Below are 24756 nucleotides of genomic sequence, written 5' to 3' on the forward strand. Positions count from 1 at the left end.
GGAGGCCTTCGTCCAGCAGTGGACTGCCCAAGGGCTGCACAGTGGCGAGTGGTGTAATACGGCACGTGGCTGTAGGCGGACGGCCAAGTATGCGAGCGTCGGTTTAACGTTTGTCGTGCCATGGAAAAGGAGCCAGTTTGTCAGATTTACACAGCATGAGAATAATTAATTATCGGTCTTTTACATTCATTTTTCATTGGCCAATGCGCGTGATGACGATTGGCCGGGTCACGGCTGTAGGGCCTCTCCACGATGGGCCTCTTGGGTAGCGACGGAGCCCTCGGCCTCGCTGTCTTTCCTTCTGTCGTTTTGCCGTTACAATTAAAATGACGGACGGGGTCGCAGAGACCCCCCCCCGAGCGACAACACTCTCATCCCCGAGTCGGGCGCGTTCTCATCCGCTGCCTCCCACGGCTCGCGCGAGCTCGCTCCCCCTGCAAGCGCAGTCACGCACACGGGCGCACTGCTGTCCCCATCACAAGGGGGGGGGTCTCGCGTTTATGGGCGTTCCCACGTGGTCGCGAAAGCCCTCGTGTCAAGTCGATAAATAGACGTTCCGGCTTCAGCAGCTCTCTCAGCTCCGCGGCTCGTGCACGTTCACTCAAAACACATTTGCATTGAGAATGTAATAGCCTCGGGGCAGGCGATTGATTTAATTAAATGTTAACAGTCATGCCTCTCTTGTTGACTTGATCAGGCCAATACTTTTAATTGGCCACTACGAAAAATATAATTGACACGTTAACAACGTGCAGATATATAAATAGTTGATGCAATGGTCAAACGGCAGAGACACACCTACGATGTCATTGCCATAATTGGATGCTGTTTGTATGTTTACACGATGTGGCGTTATACAGGCAGCAGGGTTTATACAAGCAGCAGGGTCTATACAGGCAGCAGGGGTTATACAGGCAGCAGGGTTTATACAGGCAGCAGGGTCTATACAGGCAGCAGGGTCTATACAGGCAGCAGGGTTTATACAGGCAGCAGGGTCTATACAGGCAGCAGGGTTTATACAGGCAGCAGGGTCTATACAGGCAGCAGGGTTTATACAGGCAGCAGGGTCTATACAGGCAGCAGGGGTTATACAGGCAGCAGGGGTTATACATGCAGCAGGGTTTATACAGGCAGCAGGGTTTACGCAGGCAGCAGGGTTTACACAGGCAGCAGGGTTTATACAGGCAGCAGGGTTTATACAGGCAGCAGGGTTTACACAGGCAGCAGGGTCTATACAGGCAGCAGGGTTTACACAGGCAGCAGGGTTTACACAGGCAGCAGGGTTTATACAGGCAGCAGGGTTTATACAGGCAGCAGGGTTTATACATGCAGCAGGGTTTATACAGGCAGCAGGGTTTACACAAGCAGCAGGGTTTACACAGGCAGCAGGGTTTACACAGGCAGCAGGGTTTATACAGGCAGCAGGGTTTATACAGGCAGCAGGGTTTATACATGCAGCAGGGTTTATACAGGCAGCAGGGTTTACACAAGCAGCAGGGTTTATACAGGCAGCAGGGTTTATACAGGCAGCAGGGGTTATACATGCAGCAGGGTTTATACAGGCAGCAGGGTTTATACAGGCAGCAGGGTTTACACAGGCAGCAGGGTTTATACAGGCAGCAGGGTTTATACAGGCAGCAGGGTTTATACATGCAGCAGGGTTTACACAGGCAGCAGGGTTTATACAGGCAGCAGGGTTTATACAGGCAGCAGGGTTTATACAGGCAGCAGGGTTTATACAGGCAGCAGGGTTTATACAGGCAGCAGGGTCTATACAGGCAGCAGGGTTTATACAGGCAGCAGGGTTTATACATGCAGCAGGGTTTATACAGGCAGCAGGGTTTATACAGGCAGCAGGGTTTATACAGGCAGCAGGGATCACGCTTCTAAGGAGCGGCTCTCCTCTGTAAGTCCAGCCCCTGATTGGCCATCCTTTAGAGGTCCCAGTGCAATGTCCATGGGTAGAAGACGAACAGCGTCTTTAAGACGGCAGCACGCGAAGACGTCTCAATTCATTTGTTTTTATTTTATTTTGTAGAGCTTGCCATACATTACAAAAAACTGTCTTTAAAAATATATGAATATTAGAATGCACTTAGTCCTATAAACTGTACAAAGTGTCGCACAATATTTTCTTCATCATCATTATCAACATTGTCCTTAGAAGCCATCCGCGTGGCAAGCAACTGGAGGAGGGCCTCTGCCGAGCCGAAATCGGTGGAAATGAAAGCGAAACCGCTTCCTTGAGGAGTCGGGCAGAGACGGGCCCCGTGGGCTCCAGGAGGTGCCCGGCGCGTGCAGACGGTGCACAGCTGTGCGGAGAGAGACGGCGCTGGTGCGCAGTGCCTGTGAAGCTCACAGCCGCCCCCGACATCGGAATGTGAAGTTTCCATCAGCGGCTTGAGAGCAGTGCCGACGGTGGTGGTGGTGGTCACAACGCCTTGCTCCAGAGAGCGTGGGGACATTTGATTCGGAATGTTTTGGTTAAAATACAAATCTAAATAGGTGTATTGCATTTCTCCCAGGAAAACGGGCATGGAATGCGTAACACAATGTGTACATGGGATGCCAAGTGACAGACTGCCGGCGGGATCGATTTCAAACCACTCCTCGTGAGAAGCACGTTCTGACTAAAGACGAGAGATAAGTCGTACATCGCTTGTCGAAATCGTTCACCTCCGCGCGAGTGCTCGACACGGTGAAGACGGCCCGCACGGCAATTCGACAAAATGCGTCGCCGAGCTCGGACAACACCCCCCGTGCTTCCTCAGGTTAAGGCAAAGCCGAGCTAAGAGCGCAGTCGCTTCGTTTTTGTCAACGTTGCGGCTGTTTAGCAGCATTTAACACAAACATTTAACACGAACATTTAAAACAAGTCACGTAGCTAGACTGTACGCTACTTTGTCACGCAAAAACATGGATTAAATTTAAAGTGCTTCTGAGAAAGGAAAAAAAAAGCAAGTTAATACTGCACGGACAACTCAAGAATGTTTGCGGTGGTGCCATGCCCCCTTTGCGATCGCGTCGACAGCCCCGTTCAACGTCAGGCCCGGGTTCGACTCCTGCGCTGGGACGCGCGCCGTCTCCCGCTCACGCCGATGGATCGAGGCGTCACGCAGCCGCCGCCTCTGCTGCTCGCGAGCCCCCGTGTGGGGTCACAGCGTGGGGTCACTGCGTGAGGTCACCGTGTGAGGTCACCACGTGGTGTCACCGTGTGGGGTCACTGCATGAGGTCACCATGTGGGGTCACCACGTGGGGTCACCGTGTGGGGTCACCACGTGGGGTCACCGTGTGGGGTCACAGTGTAGGGTCACCACGTGGGGTCACCGTGTGGGGTCACCATGTGGGGTCACCGGGCCACGCACCACCGCGTAGCGCGGCACTCGGGAATATTGAAACGTCGCGGTCCAGCATCCACAACCGCGAGTTGAAGCCGTTTACCGAGGCAGTCCGATGCCCTGGGGGAACTACAACGAAGGCCAACGGTGTACGGCAAGCCGCGGGGTGTGTGAAGTAGCAACGCTGCAGTCGTGGTGTTTAGGAGACTGTGCCGGCCAGCGGTTGGACTCCGTTGATGCTGTTTTCTGCTGTTCCTCTAACAACGTGAATCACAAACTGCAGCCCGCGTTGCCACCCTGTTGGATAGCCATATCATTCATGATGTGCGTGTAGTATTATACACTACGCGCGCTTATGTCATTTGACGCGCGTCCCGCGCTCCTGCCCTGCGTCGTGAGATACGGTGGTAGTTGGGTGCTCTGTAAATGGGCGCTGTTGGCTTGGTGAGGATTGCGAAACGTGGAACAGACGGACGGACGTAGGAAAGTGGGAGAGCTGTCAGTTGTTTCCTCTGCCCTTCCACCCTGGGGTGCAGAGAACTTTCCACACTCTGTGCTCGATGCTCTGTCATCATCTTCTGTGGAAATCTGTGTCTTTCCTCGGAACGGCTTTGTTTGTGCCGGCTGGGTTTATTTTCTTTTCCCAGTTGGCTTCTGGGAGTGTGGCTCACGAGGGGTAGCTGCACCGCCGCTGAACGCAACCCCGGATCTGTCCCACGCGACGTGGCGATGCGTCTCTGAAATTAACCGATAGACAGTTGACGTGTATACCACCATAAATTCCGAGGGCGAATAGCTGCGTCATTTAATCTACAGACCAGAGAGGTGCTGGCATTTATTCCTGTCGCAAAATTTTCACTCCGCCCTGTGACGGCTCTTGTGCTCAAGAGCCGTCACAGTACTCCCTGAAGGACTTCGTCTGCCAAAGTTGTTAGGGCTGCGTTTTATTGCAATCCGATCACCGGAGCCGCCTGCCAAGTGGAGGAGAGTCGTGAACGACACACACGGAGCGAGGCTGCGCTGCAGAGCGATCTGCTCCCCCGTGCTCCGTCGCGGCGACCGCCCAGGCCCGCTTCGTGTTGCCACCACGCCTTCGGCTCGCGCGCCACTCCGAGCTAAAGCAGCGCCGCTCTGCTGCCCAAGCGCATGTTGCTCATAGCCGAGGGGAAGAGTTTGAAGCGGACGTCTCTTCCGCGTCAAAGAGTCGGACATCTGGTGCCGTATCACTGTGGTGCAGCAGCGAGTTCCCACGTGAAGAGACGATGCTGTCCGTTTAATTGACATCGCCAGTTGCATCGGATGCAGGTTGATGAAACCCGATGAAGACTTTGTGGTCTGATTCATATGTTGGTGACGATGCCAAAATCTACTGCAAACAATGGACACGACGCAGGCATTTTCTCCCCAAAACATTTGGCCGTTATAACTTCCATGCACTCGTGGACGTTGCACCCAGGTGGGAGCCGCTTGAGACAAACGTCTCGATTGGCCAAAGGCGACCTTCCACAAGCGCACGTTCTGCCAAGTGGAATTAAGCCCATTTTCACATTTTTTGTCACAGAAGAAAGATTTTTTGTGTTGTTTGTTTTTGACTGAAAATTCATTAAATCCTACGCCCACTTTACTCTGTTTGAACATTCCACATTCTCTGTGACACGGAAGCTGCAGTATTTTTGTTGATGAAGTGAAAAGTAATATTTTATATATTATACAAATTTAGCTTTTGGCTGTGTACGGTGAGAAAGAAGTTCAACATACATACGGTTCATACCAATATGAGTGGCAATCAATGATGATGTAATGCAATATATTGTCAATTAATGATGTAATGCAATATATTGTCAATTAATGATGTAATGCAATTAATTGTCAATTAATGATGTAATGCAATATATTGTCAATCAATGATGTAATGCAATATATTGTCAATTAATGATGTAATGCAATATATTGTCAATTAATGGGGCCTGGCCAAACCCCTCCGTGCCTCTGGCTGTAGGCCTGGGCTGTCCTAGCACTGACATTACAAACAATGCACTCGACCTACGGTCAAGTCATCACCAACCCCACCGGCTGCTAATGACACTCGTTTCACTTTGAGCCGCAGTCCTCGTGTTTTGCAGCGGCCACCGTCATTTCTTCATTTCCGCCGCTCTCCGTCACGATAGTGATGATGATGATGCCGCCGTCGCCACCGAGAGCTCTCGGGGCCGACCGCGCTCTGCGCCGCGTCGCTCCGAAAGGCAAAACAGCGCCGTGTTCGAGGGCTCATTCCTCCTGCTCCGTATTCGACGTTCGATCCACCTCTCCCGAAATGCAGCTGCGGGAACGCCCTCTTTGAAGTAGTCCCCCGTGTGGACAGTAGCGGGAAGAAGAAGAGCCCGCGGGGGGTTTTTTCACGCTTGGACGACCTTTGTGGAGAGAAAAGCAACCCTTTTGTATTTTTATAACTTTTTTGTTGCTATCATTCTCTGGACACTGGCCAGGGATCGCAGCCAAAACAGAGCGCTATCCTTTCCGTGGACGCCTTTCCACGCAGCCGCTGCGCGCGTCTGCGCAAGAAGCAGCGACCTCCTCGCGGAGCCGTCTCGTGGCGCGCGCGCGTGACTCACCGCGGCTGTGCTCTCTCATTAATAAGAAACAGCGCGCTGCCCATCTGATACGCGTGCAGATGCGGCCGGCCAAGGGGATGTGTGTTCACGCAGACGTTTTATTGGAACATCGTCTGAGCAGCCTCTGGCTCCGAGAACCCCGATGTTCCTTTGAGATTAAACGACACTTTGTGAACATTTCGCCGATGTAAAAAAATAAATGTGGACATCAGTGACGCGCCTCGTCCACGGCGATAGCCTCGCGCGCTCCGAGCCAGCAGACGGCTGAGGCTCCCGTGGGGGACGGCTCCATCTGGGCCGGGCCTCGCGAGGGGCCTCGCCGCGGGGCACGGACGTTCGTCGTCTGGAGAGCCGCGCTCCCCAAGCCTCGTCGCTCGTTCGTAACGGGTTTTTTTCCCCTCTTCAACCAATTCTCCTGCTGCCGTCGTTCAACAGCAGCCACGCGGCTCTCTGGCTTGTGTGTGCACTGGCGCAGCTTCGCGTGTGCACCTAGCGTGGCACAAGCGCCGTTGTGACGTCAACGCCACTTCGTGGTGACCGACAGTTGTTGTTGTTGTTTGCGTGTTGTGTCTCGCACTTCTTCTGCACTTTCCAATCCTTGCGTGGGAACACACGGCTCCAGGCAGAGAGAGAGAGGGAGCAGCGTTCTCGTGCCAAGCACGGGCCTCAGGAACTCGTCCGTCCGTCCGTCGAGTGGACGCGAACTTTCTTCTCAACCCCCAACGCCGCCGCCGAGCTCCCCCTCACCCCCCCGGGGTTCCCCCCCCGGGGTTCCGCCGTCTTCAGGGGTCACGGCCGCCCTCCCGCGGTTTCCAGGCCCCGGCGCCTGCGGGGCCGCAGCCCTTGCTGGCCATCGCCGGCGTGCGCAGGTGGTTGAGCAGCGCCTGGCGGTAGCGCTCGTAGCGCCGCACCACCACCTCCAGCTCCTTCATGAAGAGCAGCTTGAGCATGGCCTGGAAGTCCTCCAGGTCGTCCGGCAGGAACAGCTCCCACTTGAGGATGTGGTCGTACCTGGCGGAGAGCGGGGGGGAGGGGGGTTAACCCAGTAATTGTCGTCGTCTTAATTTGTATCGCATTGTGTTCGTGGATTTGTATCGCATTGTGTTCACGGAAATGTAATTATCTGGCTACCGAGCATACTGTAAACCCATTATAATGGGTTACACGATTTTTGTTCATGGGTAGTAAGTGTTATTTTCTAATTGCATATGCCTCAAAAGTATAGACTATAGAAAATGGCTGCTATTATTCCCCACAAACTTTGCTTTTGTGACCAGGACTTTACGTGAAGGAATGACACAAATGCACACCACGTTTTCTCATTGAAAATAGGTACATTTAAAAATATCACTGTCCTGGTCACAAAAGCAAAGTTTGTGGGGAATAATAGCCATTTTCTGTACTTTTGAGGGATAAGCAATTCGGAAATAACACTTACTACCCAGGAACAAAAAGAACATATTTTTTTGTTACACAGTGAATTATCATTCACGTGAGCATAATCTCAATTCTCAACATCATCATCGTCAGCATTCCAATGACCATGTTTTTCCAAATATCACCCCACCTCTTCTTCCCCTAAAGCGTTCAAGTCTTCCCGACGTTACGTCCGAGGCACCGTAACAACAAAGCCCCCTTCTCCGCTGCATATATCCTCCGTGTATCCTTTGTTTTCAGAAATGTGATTTCAAGGTTGGGAGGTCCCAAAAGACTGACACATAAAACGAAACACATTTGTGCATACGGACAGATCCCACTCTTGAACTTGAGCGGACCGAACCAGGAAAACTCGAGCGATTGATGAGCAGTGGTAAAACAGCGGTCGGTGTTTGAGCACGCGCAGCTGGGCGCTCTTCTACTGTCACGTGCTGCCGCCAACACCACAGCGCAGTCCCGTGGCTTTCTCTCACTTGGCTTCTGCACGGCTTGCTTTTACGTTCGGCTCGTTAAACTGTAAATCCTAGACATCCTATAATCCTGAAGCCCAACGAGGAGGTTCTTTGCCACGTGACGGTCGCCAACAACAACCTTCAAGTGAAACGACAGCAAATCGACGCCCGTCGCTGGACGGAGCGCAGCGTTGGGGACGAACGTCGGCGAGCGAGATTCACGGTTTTTTATTGTTATTTTTTTACTCCGCCGAAATGGCATCACGTTTGTTCACAGAGTTGGCCATCTGGGGTACGATTCAGAGATTCCTAATCCGTATGGGCCTCGCCAAGGAGCGGGGTCACTGCCGCGTTGCGCTCGGGTTGAGGCCGTGGCTGGAGGAGCGGAGAAGGCGGTGGGGGGGTGAGCGGGTGGGTCTGGGTGCGGCCAGCGGGGCTGGCCGGCGTCCAGCGGCCGAGACCCCCGTGGCGTCGGGAGTTCAACTCGAGCCGCGCGGCCCGGCGACCCGAGCCCTCGCGCTTCCTGCCATTGACGGCTACGGGAGGACAATGTGCCGAGCGAGCTTGCTTTCCCACCGGACATCGCTCCATTGTGCCGCCTAATCGCTGCCCTGCGTTCGCTTCCCCGCTTACGGAACCTCTCCCTATCTCCCTACCCCCCCTCCACCCTCGATAAAGCCCTCGTGGGAGGTTTGCAGAGGGACCGTGGCGTGCGCTGCACACGCCACCGCCGCGCTTTGAGAACTTTCCCAGATGGCCCGGCTCAGCGTAGCAGCAGCCCACTGGGTGAACATGAACACTGAGCAACACGTGAACCCAGCCCTCTGTCGTTTCATTTAAAGAATGACGGTCCCTTTGTGATCCAATGTGGACGAATACCTCTCCAAATCACTCCACTGCGTTCACGAGTTATCCGTGGCCAGGAATTGACCTCACTTCTGGCGCCGTGACGGCCACAGCGCGCGCTCGCACCACCCCCTTCACTACCATTCAGGCCTTAATAGGCGCTCGCAAACAGAACTTGCACCAAGAGTCTGTACGCCCACGCAGGGGGTGTTGTCTGTGTGTGTGTGTGTTTAAGGCGAGTTCCTCTGTGCTGCCTGTACCTTGCAAGGAATAATAATAAGTAGGTCAATATTTGGCGAGGAAGGAAAGGACAATGGAGAGAGGTGCTAAAGGTCGCCAAGCGGGACATTCTTGGCGTGCTCACGACGGTGGGGGGGGGGGGGGGGGGTCATCCGCGAGGCCTCGCCGCGTGTCCCGAACGCGCGGGGCTCCGCTGCGCCGTGCGAGAGTTCGCGAGCGTTTTACGAGAGCAGCTTCCACGCCCCCCCCCCAAATCTGTTGCTTCACGCGCCCCCTAACTCAACTTGGCCAACGTCTCTTCCATCCAATTCAGGGTGATGAAACGAATGCTTATTTGTGGAATTCGTCACGATCCAGAGATTGGCACAGATTTCAAACCACGTGAACCCTTCCCCGGTGGAAGTTTGCGTAGTCGTAGTAGGCTGGCAGTCTTTCACGAGCGTCGTTTAAAACAAGCAAGTGTCAACCAGTGGGTGGCTTTCAGGGAGAGAAGCTTGGGAGGAGCGTGGGAACCAGACAAAGACCAAGGTCCCACAGGTAGCCTTACAACGACTGTTGGGGCAAGTGCTGAGTGAGTACTTATTGAAATGGCGCATGAGGGGGGTGGTGCGTCCATCGCCGTGGTTTCCCAGGTGCTGAGGTTATACACCACAGCAAGTACTCACTTAAGGCTGCATCAACCTCTGACAGGTCCGTAACCAGTTCAGACATTCGTCACTGATGTTTGCCATGGCCAGAAATTTAATTCAGGTCGCCGGGCTCATAGCGCAGTGGGCTAAGCAGCACGATGCCACCGCTCCACGCACACATATTCGTTGTTCAGTTATAGCAACGGTGGCTGTTCCGTGGACAGATTGGGCCCTGCCAAAATGCTCGTTTGAGCATGGGGCCACTGTGGTTCATTTCAGCACTTGCAGTACGTATACTGCCCATGGCCCAGCACTCGTACACACGCGCGCTGTATCCCATACATCTATTGCTAAGCAGATCATCTATAACACTAATAATAATGCCATGTACTTATGCCAGAAAACCTCAATGAGTCTCGAGACCTTTCCAGGATGGTCCTAAATTGCGACGTTCGGCCCAACTCCATTAATAAGCAGAGCATTTGGGAGAAAACCGGTGGTCACGGAGAAGACCCGTGCGTGCGGGGAGGCGACACTCAGATCTCCGCAAAACGAATCAAGAAGCCATCTCTGTGCCGCCATCTCCTCGGCACCTCGCTGCCCAAGCCTCTGACACCCTCGTATCCCCAGACAGTCGCCAGGCACTAACCAGGCTAAGCGATTTTTGGTTGTCAAGATCAGACGGGCACTGGGCACAATCGAGGGCGACAAGGCCAGTGGCCGGCGGTTCCGCGCTCGGCGCGATCGGCGATGCCGCGCGAGTGTGGGACGCGCGACTCTGGGCGCCGATCTAAAAGGGGGCAGCCGAAGGCGTCTCGCTGCAGGCCGGCTTCCTCCTGGTGGCCCCGCGACTCCTCTTTGCCCCGCGCTCAAAGGGGCCGATTGTCCCACGCCTCGCGCGGTTTGCTTTAGCGACGTTCGGGAACACCCACGCCTTGGCGCGGAGAGAAACCACAAACCCGCTCGCCTTCCAGCAAACGATGCTACGGAACACGGTGGGGGGAGGGGGGTTGGCTCTGCGTCCACACGGTGTTTTTGTTCACGTTAAGTACAATCAAATGTTTAAGTTAAGTATTTACTTAAAACATGGTATTCTCAACGAAGTATGAATTAAAGAGTATCCATTTGGAATTCTCGCAGAGCAGTGCATTTCCACATCTTTGAGAATGGCCTGCTGAAGGTGATATCGCAGAACTACTTTTGAGATGTTCACGCCCTGCTATGCAGATGTTCAGGTCAAGATATTAAAATTCTCAGACATTAAAGTTGACCAATTTAAGTAAAATACGGAATTTGATACCCTAGGAGTGTGTTTGTGCCATCACTGGTGACCAGGCTGAGATCATAAATCCACGACAATTTGAGAGCCCAATGTTACCATGGACGCTGAAACCTGGATGCACACCCCGGGCCACCCGGCCACCTCTTTTAAGATGTTTTTTTACAGATGAGGTCAAGGCAGGATTAATCGGAGTTTGCGGAGTCCTCGTTCGGAACAAGAGTAGAGCCTCAACAAAAGCGTTGTTCTTACACGGATTTCATCGAACACGTTCTTCAGGGTTTGAAGTGAGGCCACGTTCTACTCAAACGTTCACAGCCACGCGGTTAACGGAAGAATTTGAAAATAAAAGTTTCCAAATTCAAGAGCTGCTCCTTTTGCAGTTTGTAAAAATGAGAGGATGTTTATGGGAATTGATCACGTTTTTGTTCCCATTAGTGTTGATGTTTATTTGTTTTTAATCTGGCAACACGGATGCCACGTAAAGCACGTGGTGTCTCAGCCCATTACCCACTATAGTTATTTCTGGATCTTGCTCGTGAAACGTCAGGGTTTAATCACACTCACGGCTCCACCCTCCCCTCTCCACAACACCCAACAGGAAGCTGTTTGCGACCTTAATCTTTGGTACCACAGTGACATCATTTCCTTGCTTTTCTGTTTCCCCAATGATGCTACCTTGCCGGCAGCAACCATTAAGTTCGTTTAGGACCGGATAAGCAAGGGAACGTGACCGAAAGGTTCTCCACCGTGGAGATGGAGCGAGGAAATCCGCTTGCGTGCAGGTGCCGGATACACTCTCACATCGTAGAGGTAGAAGGAGATATGGTGATGGCACGAGGAGGCCTTTATCTGGCAGAGGATTGCTCATGACCAATGACGATGGTCTAAGATTATTACTCTTGCAGATAACCGCCACATGGAATTGTAGCGTTTGCAGAGACTGCCTCGCCACGCAAGCGCTGCCGCGTCACGGCCTCAGGCTCCGGCAGAGGGGACGGCGTCCCGAGGGCACCGGCGACAGCTGCCGTCTGAGACGACTCGGCCTGGACGCTGACGCTGGACAGCGCGGGGCCCTACAGCTTTGCCAGGGAGAAGCCCCCCACGGCCCCCCCCCCCCCGGCTCCCCACGGGCCCCCCCCCGGCCCCCCCCCCGCCCCGCGGGATTGCGCTCGGTCTGCGGAGGGGGCCTGCCGTGTGAAGCGGCCCGGCCCGGCCCACGTCTCTGATTTATTCACCTCGAATAAAGGAGGCGGAGGTTTTGTCCGCTGATGGCACGGCGCAAATTACAGCCTCGTCAATGTGCGCGCGGGCCCCCCCGCTCCACAGTAGCCGATTTACATGCAGCTCCATGCAGCGCCTGTAGCTGCGGCGTGACGTGGGACCTGATCATTCACTCTGTAACACGATTTTTGTCTCTGGGTAGTAAGTGTTATTTTTTTATTGTGTATGCCTCAAAAGTACAGAAAGTGGCTATTATTCCCCACAAACTTTGCTTTTGTGACCAGGACTTTATGTGAAGGAATGACACAAATGCACGACGTTTTCTCATTGAAAATAGGTAAATTTTAAAATATCACTGTCCTGGTCACAAAAGCAAAGTTTGTGGAGAATAATAGCCATTTTCTGTACTTTTGAGGCATAATCAATTAGGAAATAACACTTACTCCCAGGGACATTTTGTTTTGTTACACAGTGTTATGCATGTGCGTGTGTTGAACTTCTTTCGCACCGTACGTAGCAAACCGTGCTAACTGGAAATGCGGGGGAAGGAGAACAAACTAAACATAAAACTCAGTTCTAAAGAAATGAGTTTTCAATCTCGAAAATACAATCGCTGGTTCGTCACGTGCTGCATGCCGTGAGAGCGAGGTGATGCGCGCACCACGCAGTGACGATGAAGATGGTGGCGATGATGATGGTGGTGATGGTGATGATGGTGATGATGGTGGCGATGGTGATGATGGTGGCGATGGTGATGATGGTGGCGATGGTGATGATGGTGGCGATGGTGATGATGGTGGCGATGGTGATGATGGTGGCGATGGTGATGATGGTGGCGATGGTGATGATGGTGGCGATGGTGATGATGGTGGCGATGGTGATGATGTTGGCGATGGTGATGATGGTGGCGATGGTGATCATGGTGGCGATGGTGATGATGGTGGCGATGGCGTTGTTTTGGGGACCGTGTGGGGTGCCTCGTGGGGTGCGTTATGTTGGTGTATAATTTGACGCGGTGCAATGAACTGCAGTGTGGTATAACGCAGTGCAACCAGCACAATGTTGTAAAGCAATGCACTGTGGTGTAGTGCACTGTGGTGTAGTGCAATGCAGTGTGATGTAGTGCATTGTGGTGTAGTGCATTGTGGTGTAGTGTACTGTGGTGTAGTGCAATGCAGTGTGATGTAGTGCATTGTGGTGTAGTGTACTGTGGTGTAGTGCAATGCAGTGTGATGTAGTGCATTGTGGTGTAGTGCATTGTGGTGTAGTGCACTGTGGTGTAGTGCATTGTGGTGTAGTGCATTGTGGTGTAGTGCATTGTGGTGTAGTGCATTGTGGTGTAGTGCAGTGTGGTGTAGTGCATTGTGGTGTAGTGCACTGTGGTGTAGTGCACTGTGGTGTAGTGCACTGTGGTGTAGTGCACTGTGGTGTAGTGCAATGCAGTGTGGTGTAGTGCACTGTGGTGTAGTGCAATGCAGTGTGGTGTAGAGCACTGTGGTGTAGTGCACTGTGGTGTAGTGCAATGCAGTGTGGTGTAGTGCACTGTGGTGTAGTGCACTGTGGTGTAGTGCACTGTGGTGTAGTGCAATGCAGTGTGGTGTAGTGCACTGTGGTGTAGTGCAATGCAGTGTGGTGTAGTGCAACGAGTGCCGTGCAATGCGCTGCGTGTGGCTCAGCTCGTACTTGCTGGGGGCGCGTGCGTACGCGCGCAGCCACTCGGGCACGCTGGCCTCGCGGTACGGGTTGGCGGGGACGAGCGCGGCGGCACGCCGCTCGGCGGGGCGCGCCCCGCGCGACGTCGCGCTGGGGCCGGAGGTCGCGGGGGGCGGAGACGATAGCGGGGGCGCCGGGGGGGGCTCCTCGTAGTGGGGCTCACTGTGGGGGGGCAGGGGTGGGTGGGGGGGCGCACGCGGTCACTGACGTGGACAGACGCCGAGGCCACAGTGGGGGGCGTTTTGTTGTTCTAAGTCACGTGGTGTTCAATGAGAGCCACCGCACCGTGGATGCACTCACCTGGGCAAGCTCACCTGGGCAAGCTCACCTGGGCGGGGCCACACACAGACTCACTTGGGCAGAGCCGCGCAAGACCTCACACGATTAGCTCACCTGGGTGTGGTCACGTGGGTGAAGCTACAGAAGAGATCACCTGGGCAACGCTGACGAGCTGACACAAATAGTGCCCCAACCCTAACCCCTAATTCCAACCCTGTCCACCGCTTCGTACCCAAACATTATGGGGCAGCCATAAATGTGCCCATTAACACGCCTATCACTGGGTCATGGGTTCACTTGTGTAGGTCCGCATGCAAGCTCACCTGGGCGCCCGCGGGTGGCGGTACTGACGGGTTCACCTGTGTTGTGGGCTCACCTGGGTGCCCGCGGATGGCGGTACTGTGCGCGGCGGTTGGCGTGGTCCAGGTAGTAGGTGCCGCACTCAGGCGACTGCACGCGCTCCCAGCCGGGGGGCAGGCCGTGGCGCTCGCGTGGGTGGCTCCAGTGCGTCGTGCCCGTGTTGTGGTCGATGTAGAAGCGGCGCCCGTGCGCCGTGCGCTCCGCCGACCAGCCGATGGGCAGCGGCGGCTCCTCCGCCACGGGCCGACGGTCCTCTCCGCTCGGCGCTGCGCGCGGCACCCGCCAGGGCAGGGTGGGGCAGGGGGCAGGTTGGGGCAGGGGGCAGGGTGGGGCAGGGTGGGGCAGGATGGGGCAGGATGGAGCAGGGCGCACGGAACTCGTATTTTTTGCGGAACGACCGCGTCACTGGTTGTCCGCTTCGTAAACGTCAAAAGGTCATCGTCGCTGCACGTTGTGTTCGTCGTACTGCAGGCAGAGGACCCTCGCTGCCAAGAGCAAATATCCTCAGGTTCAAAGAGGCAGCTTACAAATCCCACAGTTCTTGAGCACTCACACTTTATCCCACCACCAGCAACTCATCAACTATAACCAATATGACGAATACTGTACACCCTGAATGTGCCCAGTCTCGTCAGGAGCTCAGCGTGTCAACAGCCTCGTGAGGAAGCGCATGGGAGACTGCCTGTGAATTCTGACTGTTGTCGACTTGGGCTGTGGGGTGGCGAGGAGATGTGGGACAACAACGGACCCTTTAACCTGTGTGGGGGCTTTGAGTGGCTTTCCTCTCACGTGTGATTTTCTCCGGGTACTCTGGTTTGGTTCCACCTGCCACACACTCCTGAATAGAATTGGCCAAACATCCCAGGGCAGCACCCTAATGGAAACAAAGAGAGACTCGCCGAGGCTCTGGTGGATATATCAAAGGGAACGATCATTGAGAAAGTCGCCCAAGGCGGCCACTGACGTTTGTTATTGATTCACGCTCGCTGCAGGCTCCAGTAGCGGTCGTCGTGAAGTGGTTTTTATAAAATCACGAAAGGAGCTTGGAATTGTTGCTGAACCTGGTGTTATGAGCTTAACGCTGCCAAGGAAAATGAAGCAAATTTGGCCGATGCTAAATCTCGACGGCTGTAGCCTTTGGGTGGCGCTGGCTTCGTGCGCCAACTGCGCTCGCCGTTGGCGCACAATCACACCTCGAGTTCAACTCTCGAGTTCACGCGGGCGTGGGGGGGAGGGGGCAGTGTTTGGGTTTTACCTTTGCTCACACGCACTGTGTTCATACAAATGGCAGATGTCGCACTTCCATACAGCATCTGATGACGCGCTCAGATTTCGATGTCACGTAAGTCCAGAATTTCTGCCACGAGGAGGATTGTGCTCGCACTTTTCACCCGTGGCCACTTGACCGCTAAAATGACCCGCAAAGCTGCGAGCCGTTACATATCCTTCGTGGGATAATTGTGTTAACGAGACGCAACGCGGCGGCGAGACTTTAAACTTTAAACAGGCTTGTGCCCGATCGACGTCGCAGCAGGTAGCAGGAGCCCTTTCCTGCGCTACGGATTGTGCCAAGTGTCTTGAGTTACCTCTCCCCTGGCTCTCGCGAGAGCCTCAGTTACCTCTCCCCTGGCTCTCGCGAGAGCCTCAGTTACCTCTCCCCTGGCTCTCGCGAGAGCCTCAGTTACCTCTCCCCTGGCTCTCGCGAGAGCCTCAGTTACCTCTCCCCTGGCTCTCGCGAGAGCCTCAGTTACCTCTCCCCTGGCTCTCGCGAGAGCCTCAGTTACCTCTCCCCGGCACGGGCCACTCAGCCGCCTCTTGCCACCGCCCCTCTGCCCCCCGGCCCCCCTGGTGAACCTAACTGTGGTTTTGAACGCCACAAAGAAGTGCGAAATTCAAATGGGCATTGTCAGGCAATGCCCATTTGTTAAATAAAAATACAAACACGTATTCAAAGTGATCTATCATCCTATAATTATAAGGATGGAATCAATTTACATACGATGCCTCGGCTGCAAAGAGATCAGAGTTTATATCGTTTATAAATTTGACACGTGCAAATGACATTTTTTTTATCACACGCTACAACACCAAATGATATCCCAATATTATTACAAGGGAGATCTGGGAAATTATACAGAAGCAGCAATACCATCATCATCAGCAGCAGTTATTATTTCTGCAGTTATTTTAGTTACAAAGTGCTGTATTATACAATTAGAGTATATCACTGATTGTAAAATCTGAACCCTCAGAGGTTTGACCATCTCATTGTGCTTTCTCTTATTTTTGTTTGTCTAGTTTGTACCATTTTGTCCTCAATAGCCTAAATTGAACATTAGCATATCATCTTCATACAATCTGCATGAATCGAAATACATTGATAGAGTACTCAAGACTGAAATTCCATGCATTCATCCTAAGCGTAAAAAAACACACGATGTTAATAATGCGTTGTTAATCCCTTGGTAGGTGGGGCAACGATAATATTTCCATAACGTGACAACAAAAGTGTACTTGGTGAAGGGTGTTTGAGAGGCTCGTTGTGGACAACTTCTACCTGGCGCTGCCGCGGGGCCCCCAGTAAATCCTGGGGTCTACCCCCCCCACCCAGCCCCCTGTCCGGGGCAGAGAGCTTCGCAGCACTGCGGGACCGTGACTCAACCGCTTGCCCAGCTGCTCCAGCGATTAAGCAACGATTTAAACGCTTGCAGCCGCCGTTTAAATTAAAGCAGCGTGCTGCGGCCAGCACGCCCGGACGATCAGACCCAGCCCGTCCGCCCGGCCCATCGGCGGACCTGCCCGGCCTGCCTGGGGCGGGTTGGGGCCGGAGACGGGCGTGGTGTCCACGACAATTGCAGCGACGCGGTCAACGACTTCGCGTACGGTGTCCACAGGGCCGTGCCCACACGGGCTGCTGCCATTTACGGCCACCACGCGTGCCGCGGGCAAGTTGGACGCGAGTCTAAGGGAGCGAATTCTTGAGCGGACGATGAACGTTGGGTGAAGCTACAGCAAAGGGACGCGAAAAAGATACTAACGCGCAGACGGATGCGGGCAGCCACGCGATGTCGTTGCGTTGGCTCGACACGGCGAGAACATTTGCGCCGCACACCTCCACGGATGTATAACTCTCGAGGCATTCCCAGCCTTTGTCAATATTACAATGTCCACCGGTGGAGCTGTTTTGGAGGTACGCCATCTCTCTCTCTCTTTGAAACGATGAAAGTAGGAGTTACCCCACCGGTCCCCAGATTCCTAGAGCCGATCGCAGTTTGCATTCTTTCCAGTCGAGGTGCAGCGCTGACGCCACGCGGTGCCCCCCTCCCCCCCGATTGTCTTCAGTCAATAGCCCCGCCGCGAACCCGGCCGCTCATGTGGCTACAGCCAGCCGGTTGTTCTCACCGCGCAGGATTGGGAACGTCGTCGCCACGGCGAACGCACAATGCGCAATGAGCACACGGCGAGTAGCCGTCCGCCTTGGGACTTACATCATAATGATGACGATGGAGAGAAAAAAAAGAGTGACATTGGCATGGCCTGACGATGACCTTGTTTTTGTGTTGATGTAGACGCGGTGGACGGACGTGGCCATACCCCGGTGGGGTTGAAGGGGGTGCTAAGAGGGAGGGGGGAGGGCTAATGAGAAGCGGGGGTGAAGGGGCCACGGGGCTGTCGACCGGGCCGCGTTTCCATGTGGACGACTCCGCTCGTTCAAAACCTCCAACTATTTCCAGCTCCTGCCGAACAGCGCTCTGTGCTCTAGGACCACAGTGAACACGGTGCCAGGGCGAACACTCTGTCGGCTGGGGTATTCGTCAAACACAACTTTCTGTTTTGTCAACAGTGTAAGGTCAGGATTCTGGTTTTGTTTTTCCACGGTCCTGGAATTTGGTCCCGTAATGTTATCGGTAACAAGACTGCGTGTGGAAGAACAGTCAACTTGTCATTATGGGACGAATGGCCCTGCCATCACAATGTGTACATTACACCACTGGGCCAGCACCTCGAATGGATAGGAGCATGGAGACGCGTTGCTTTGTAAAAGTTTATTTTCCCAGGCTTAACTGGAAAACGAGAGTAACAATGAAGAGGAAATCGGCACCACAATTTGAGGAAGCAAGGTGTTAACGCGCACATTTGCTGGATCGTATCGGGGAACGTTCTCGCCGGAGCGTAACGCGCCACGACACGAACAATACAGCCCGCCTGCCCAGCCACGCGGCACGTGACGCGAAGCATATATCGCAGACGACTGACAAAATGTTACGTCAAAAGTTAGACGGAGTTTCGTGAGAAATCCAAAGGCAACAAAGGAGACTTTGTGAATGTAAAACAAACCTGTAAAACGTGACCGCTTGGCGCGAGTCCAGCAGCTTTACGTTATTCACGGATTGTTTTGCTCGATACGAATAAATGCATTTATAATAATGCAAAATAGACTTTTATTTTAAAGGTATGTGACTTTTTTTATATACGTTAATTGCATGTACTCTTAAGTGTATGGTGGAGGAGTGGTGCTGCAGTAGTTAGCTAACTGTGCTACTAATCTTGCAAACTCAGTTTGATTTCTGGCTGTGGCTCCGTTCACACAGATAATGGACAGCCCATATGAGGGGATACCGCTCAGAGGTCCGCAGCGCCACGGGTTACCAACCCATTTACTGCCCTGCCATCGTGTGGCCACCTGGCCAAGATTAAGAAATATCCTGACTCGTGGTGCCTGGTACTCACGGGAGCCATGCAGCAAGCCCTGGTTGTGGGGAGGCCCCGGCAGGCGCTGCTGCTGCTGCTGCTGCTGCCGCCTCTCCCTCGGTGCCAGCGCGCCTCTCCTCCCCTGGCCGGGCCCGTGCGCCGTTGCCGCCGCGCCGTTAGCCAGCGGCACACGAGGGCCCACGGGCAGCGCTCCATTCCCAAGGCCCTGGCTCCGGCTCCGGGCGTCGCTCCCGGCGTCGGCGCGGCCGAGACGCGGTGACGACGACGGCCTCCCGTGACCCAGTGGAGCCATGAGGCCTGGCGGGCGGCCGCACACACGCGCGTGTCCCATCAGCGACCGTCAGGCGAGCCAAGTGACGTCTCGCAGCACTTTCGGCCCGGATTACCCGGGCCCTCCCCGCCTACACGGCTCAGCATGTGTGCATTGTGAGCGTCCGCTGGGAATTCTGCTGCAGACATGCTGGCCATTGTAGTAATTGTTCAGCAATTATGCAAATGTGTTATGACTCTGGTAAAAATAGCTTATTCATTTAGGTCGACAAATATTAGTTTACCACGAAAATAATAACGTGCTTCTTCTATCTCTGTAAACTAACTTTTCGGCCCATGTCTGTTCTTAAATAATGAATGGATTTGCTGTTCGTGACTTTCAGATCACACTGGTGTTGGATGGAAACTGCTTATTCCAAGAACCAGAAGCCACAGGACTCGTGGCTATATTTTTTATAGGGGCAGTCTATAAGTTTTGACAGATTAATTCACAATGTTGCGGTAAGTTGATGCTGAACATCCATAGCTGTCGCGTACTTTAACTCAGAAATAAATAACCGGCATTGCTTGCTAATTCCGAAGGAGAGCAGTAGCCAAAATATTTTTTTACCATTTTCCGAAATGTATTTTTGGCACTTCAATTAACACATATAATGCTGATCGTAATACAATACATTACAGGAGTACATCTGTCAGCACAGCTTATTAAACTCTGGCATCATCCTACACAATGTCGTATTCAGCACAATGATGGTGTTGCGTATGGGTGCGTTGGGACGGCTGCTGACAATCTGCGGAACCTGTGCAGGCTTCGTGAAATCCTGTGCTCTGAACACTGCCAATGTCCCTTGTAAACGAAGTGCATTTCAAAACAGCTGCCAGGTGCAGGAGAACTCACTCCTCTCGTCCACAGCGGCGACGCGGGGGACCAAAATCACGGCTCGTATTCGCGGGGCGATCCGCGAATTCACTCCACTTTGTGGATAATTCTTTTTGCTGATAATTGGACGCCGTTCTGCAATTAACTTTGCAGATGACGGTGGATAACAGGACGAATATATCGCGGATAATAGGGATTATGGGTAATACGTTCGCGGATAAGAGGGGTTCTGTATAAGGACACTTTCAAAACATATTTAGACAGATATGATCCTGTCATTAATTATGTCTGCATATAATGAATGAACGCGAACTACTTAATGCTATAGTATTCGTCATACCAGCAGTTCAAAATGACACATTCATTCCGTTGATCAATGCAACACAAACTGCACATCAATGAAAAACTCTCCGGTGTGCGACATTGATCACCCAGCACCGACCATGGAACATACTCAATGCCCGACTCACGAACACGAAGGATTATTAGCACACCGCTGCTCATGTGGCCCATCAACCACTTCAAAGTAAAATCACAATTGTTGCTCGACTTCGACATCAGCAGCCGTACGAAGAACACCACGGCCTCAACGGCGACGCCACCGTTATCTAACATCGCTCGCCGTGTCGCGGGCTATTTCGGTATGACCACGACGACCCGTTTACCTGTCGGCATAGCGGTGGCTGCAATCACTGCGCGCGTCCTGCTGGAGAACTCGGAGTGGCACCGCGGAACAAAACCGCTGGGGGGGGGGGGGGGGGGTCCCCCTACTTTTCCCGCAGTTTTACGAAACTTTGCCGTGAGAAGGCAGAAGAAGCTGTCCCTGTCACACCTTCTGAGCTGTCACCTCCATTGGGGCGCACTAGAACTCTGGCAGCGGCTCGCGTGACGGGTCGTGGAGCAATGGGGCGGACACTTTCCTGCCTCGCACACAATGACTATTGACTCCCTCCAGGGTGAAGCAGCAAGCCCAGCGACACAATCGCGCCGCGTGAGTGGTGTCACGCGAGAGGGAGGGAGCCCTGCCCCTGGTAACCTCCCCACCACCCCGGGCCCGGCCCTCCTCCTTGTTGAGCGACGCGGGGCTCTGAGCCTTCAGAGAGTTTAGAAAGCCTGGAAAGAGGAAGCCGCCGATAAACCCATCTTGTAAAGTCTCGAAAATTCTGTCTGCAATGGATTTTCAAGGCGAATAATGATAACTGGTTTTTGTTGTCGATACAATAACAAATGGGCTCTGCTGTAACACCACAATACCTGTTAAATTAACACATTTTTGAATTTCCTTATGTTTACTTAAAATGTATTACGTACTTAAGCGGCTTTCAATATTTAAGTTTGCACCAATGGTGAGAGGAGACATTCATAATTGAATACTCTTCACTCATTCCCTTCATTTAACCTGTCAATGATCAAATCAACGTGAATGCACTCCATTTCACTTAATCTCAGGAGCCGAGCAGAATGGAGCCCGCATAGCGCTTGGACGTTGAGTGACCACCACGAACTAAACGGCGGCTGTCTGCTGCTGCTGCTGTGAGCAGGTGGCAGCGCAACAAAATACACTGTTGTACTGTACTATGCTCCAACATCTATGCTTCCCGCATTGACCAGCGCACTAGTGGCCAGTGTGAAGAATGGTCGAATGACCAACATGGCGTGGGGATGCCTCTATCCAGCAGAGGATTTTTGAGGGTTGTAATTCATATTATAATGTTATTCATTAATCAGCGGTGTAACTGAGAGGTCAGTCTATTAAGTTAGTCAAAGTGTGTCCTCATACATGCCCGCTGTATTGAGTTGCGAGACAAACAATGTTGGTTGTTTTCGTAGCCAATACAATGATCAATATTTGTTTACGTGGCCTAACCCAAGAACAAATATGGATAAGTTAAGAGACACACTAACACATGCGTTATTCGGTGTTTGCTGTGTATGCGGCAATTCACACCCTAGACACCCTTGCAGACGAGTTGTTCCATCCTAAGGGATATTCCCGGTGAGATATTTCAACATAAAAGGTATTGGTCCTGTAGTTGCATTCGTGGGACACTCAATGAGGGATGGTTTCTCTTTACGAATGCAATGTCTTTGCACCTAATCTTCTGATGCAGTCTCCCCCCTTCCATCGCATGCGTGTACATTGTTTTTTTTATAAATTCTAAAACAACAACAAGTCCACTCCCTGCGATGCGGCTGAAGAGAATGCGCCGAGAAATCACGTGGTCGAGTCGTAATTTTACAATCATTTCTCACGTGGGTGGGCCAGATTCCGCGCATATAAAAGTCCCGAACTTTAACGAATGTAAGTGAAAGAATAGCCACGCGTGGAGCTCCCGGAATGAATGAAACCTGCTTTGATGACTCAGATCGCGTCAACACATCGTGGACGTGGGAGGAGGAATGTAGCGCCCCAGACAAGCTGGGACGAGACGCCTGTTTCCCAAGTGTGTGTGACTTCGCATCGGTCTGTCTCATGTCGTATAATGAATGCTCCAGTTACACTGATGAAGGCTTAACTACAAATTATGTAAGAACGACACAATCAAACAACAGAATAATCTGGATCATTATGTACTCGAAATCGCAGGCAGTTGACCCCAATCGGAAAGCCACCCCTGTAAACACAGCTGTCCCGCCTCCCGGCCCCCCTCTACCCCGGGTGCTCCCCTATCGTCCCCCTTCCTGCCCTCCTCTGTCCCGTCGTGTGTCCTCGTATCTCTCCCTTTGTTTTGCTGTCTTCCTTCCCATTCTCGCTGCGCTGTTCCATCACGCCTCCCCGTGCCTCGCTCTGACCCTCCTTGTCTGCTCCCCAATCGATTCCAGCCTCTGTCCCATTGCGTCCCTCCTCCCCTGCCCTATCCTGCTCTCGCATGTCCAGTTCGTATCTTCTCTCCCTTAATGCCTCCTCTTGTCTTCTAATACCGCCTGTGCTACCCTCCCTCACATTCTTCTCTAGCCACAGCATCAACTCTAGCTCATTATTGTGTCACCTGCCATTGTGTCATCCTCCCTCCAATCCCCGTCGTCGACAGTCCTGCGCCATCATATCCCCACCCTCGCTCCGTTCCCGTTCTTCTCCGCTTTATTACACCCCGTCTGTCTCCCCCTATGCTGAACCCACGTCTGCATCTCTTCCCCGGGACTCACCGCTCGGGATGGGGCCGGGCTCCCCTCGCTTCACGTAGCGGCCCCTCACCACCTCGCTCGGTGGGCAGATCGCGTCGTGAGCGCAGCGCGCCGCGCTGCGGGACAGCATGGGGCCGCGACGCGACCCCGGGGCAGTCGGAGGGCAGGTGGCACGAAGACTGGGTTCGGTTTCCCGACGTATGGTGGAGAACGTGGGTTCCCGGACTCTTGGAGGAACCGATGGATGTGTGTTGGGGGGGGGGGGGAGGTTCAGGAGTAATGGGGGTGGCTAGGTTAATGTCCTCTGGAGTGATGGAGGGAATGTTGGGCAGGTCTATGTCCTGACCTGGCGATGGTCTAAGCAGGTGGCTGGGTCATGGTCCCGGCGGTGAGTTCGCTCCCCAGGTCCGGGAACCGGAGGTAGTGGGCTGTGCAGAGCCGCCAGGCTGGAGGCACGAGCCGCAGGAATGGGCTGCTTGCCGTGTCGCAGTCAGGGTTTGGTGGTGTTGTTGTGGTGGTGGTGTTGTTGTGATGGTGTTGTGGTGTTGTTGTGGTGTTGTGGTGGTGTTGTGATGGTGTTGTGGTGTTGTTGTGGTGTTGTGGTGTTGTTGTGATGTTGTGGTGGTGTTGTGATGGTGTTGTGGTGTTGTGATGTTGTGGTGGTGTTGTGGTGTTGTTGTGGTGTTGTTGTGGTGGTGTTGTGATGGTGTTGTGGTGTTGTTGTGGTGTTGTTGTGTTGTTGTGATGTTGTGGTGGTGTTGTGATGGTGTTGTGGTGTTGTGATGTTGTGGTGTTGTTGTGGTGTTGTTGTGGTGTTGTTGTGGTGGTGTTGTGATGTTGTGGTGGTGTTGTGATGGTGTTGTGGTGTTGTGATGTTGTGGTGTTGTTGTGGTGGTGTTGTGATGTTGTGGTGTTGTTGTGGTGTTGTTGTGGTGGTGTTGTGATGTTGTGGTGTTGTTGTGGTGGTGTTGTGATGTTGTGGTGTTGTTGTGGTGTTGTTGTGGTGGTGTTGTGATGTTGTGGTGTTGTTGTGGTGGTGTTGTGGTGTTGTGGTGGTGTTGTGATGGTGTTGTGATGGTTTTGTGGTGTTGTTGTGGTGGTGTTGTCCGGAGCTGCTGCCCGGTCCAGGGCTGGATGTCCGAGCTGGCTCGAGGGAGGGTCGGAGTCCGGCGTGTGTAGTCGGTGCTGATGATGGTTGTTGTGGTGACCCCTCCTGGTGGAGCTGGCGAACACTCGGAGAGCAGGCGGCGGCTGCTGCTGGTAAACAAGGGCTCAATGACGCCTCTGACTCAAAGACTGCGCAGTGACCGCGCTCCTCCCAAGTCCCCGTTATAAGCCCCATGAATTAAACCAAAAC

General features: G+C 53.3%; 1 protein-coding gene across 4 annotated transcripts; it reads right to left on the reverse strand.

Moving 5' to 3' along the window:
- Nucleotides 1–1962: 1962 nt before the first annotated feature.
- On the reverse strand, nucleotides 1963–23849 carry LOC133347358 (protein salvador homolog 1-like). Of its 4 annotated transcripts, none has more exons than XM_061559572.1 (5): nucleotides 23746–23849; nucleotides 19142–19420; nucleotides 14427–14676; nucleotides 13742–13933; nucleotides 1964–6962 (listed from the first exon to the last, which is right to left on the reverse strand). In XM_061559572.1, the coding sequence occupies exons 2-5, from the start codon at nucleotides 19413–19415 to the stop codon at nucleotides 6734–6736; spliced, it is 945 nt and encodes a 314-aa protein (XP_061415556.1). In that variant the 5' UTR covers nucleotides 19416–19420; nucleotides 23746–23849; the 3' UTR covers nucleotides 1964–6733. The 4 variants fall into 4 exon arrangements, with proteins under 4 accessions (XP_061415557.1, XP_061415556.1, XP_061415554.1 ...); XM_061559570.1 differs by lacking the exon at nucleotides 23746–23849 and adding an exon at nucleotides 23421–23565; XM_061559571.1 differs by lacking the exon at nucleotides 23746–23849 and adding an exon at nucleotides 20939–21188.
- Nucleotides 23850–24756: the final 907 nt, after the last annotated feature.

This window comes from Lethenteron reissneri, chromosome 25, assembly GCF_015708825.2.
Source record: "Lethenteron reissneri isolate LAM-NWPU_2019-01 chromosome 25, ASM1570882v1, whole genome shotgun sequence".
Classification (NCBI taxonomy): domain Eukaryota; kingdom Metazoa; phylum Chordata; class Hyperoartia; order Petromyzontiformes; family Petromyzontidae; genus Lethenteron; species Lethenteron reissneri.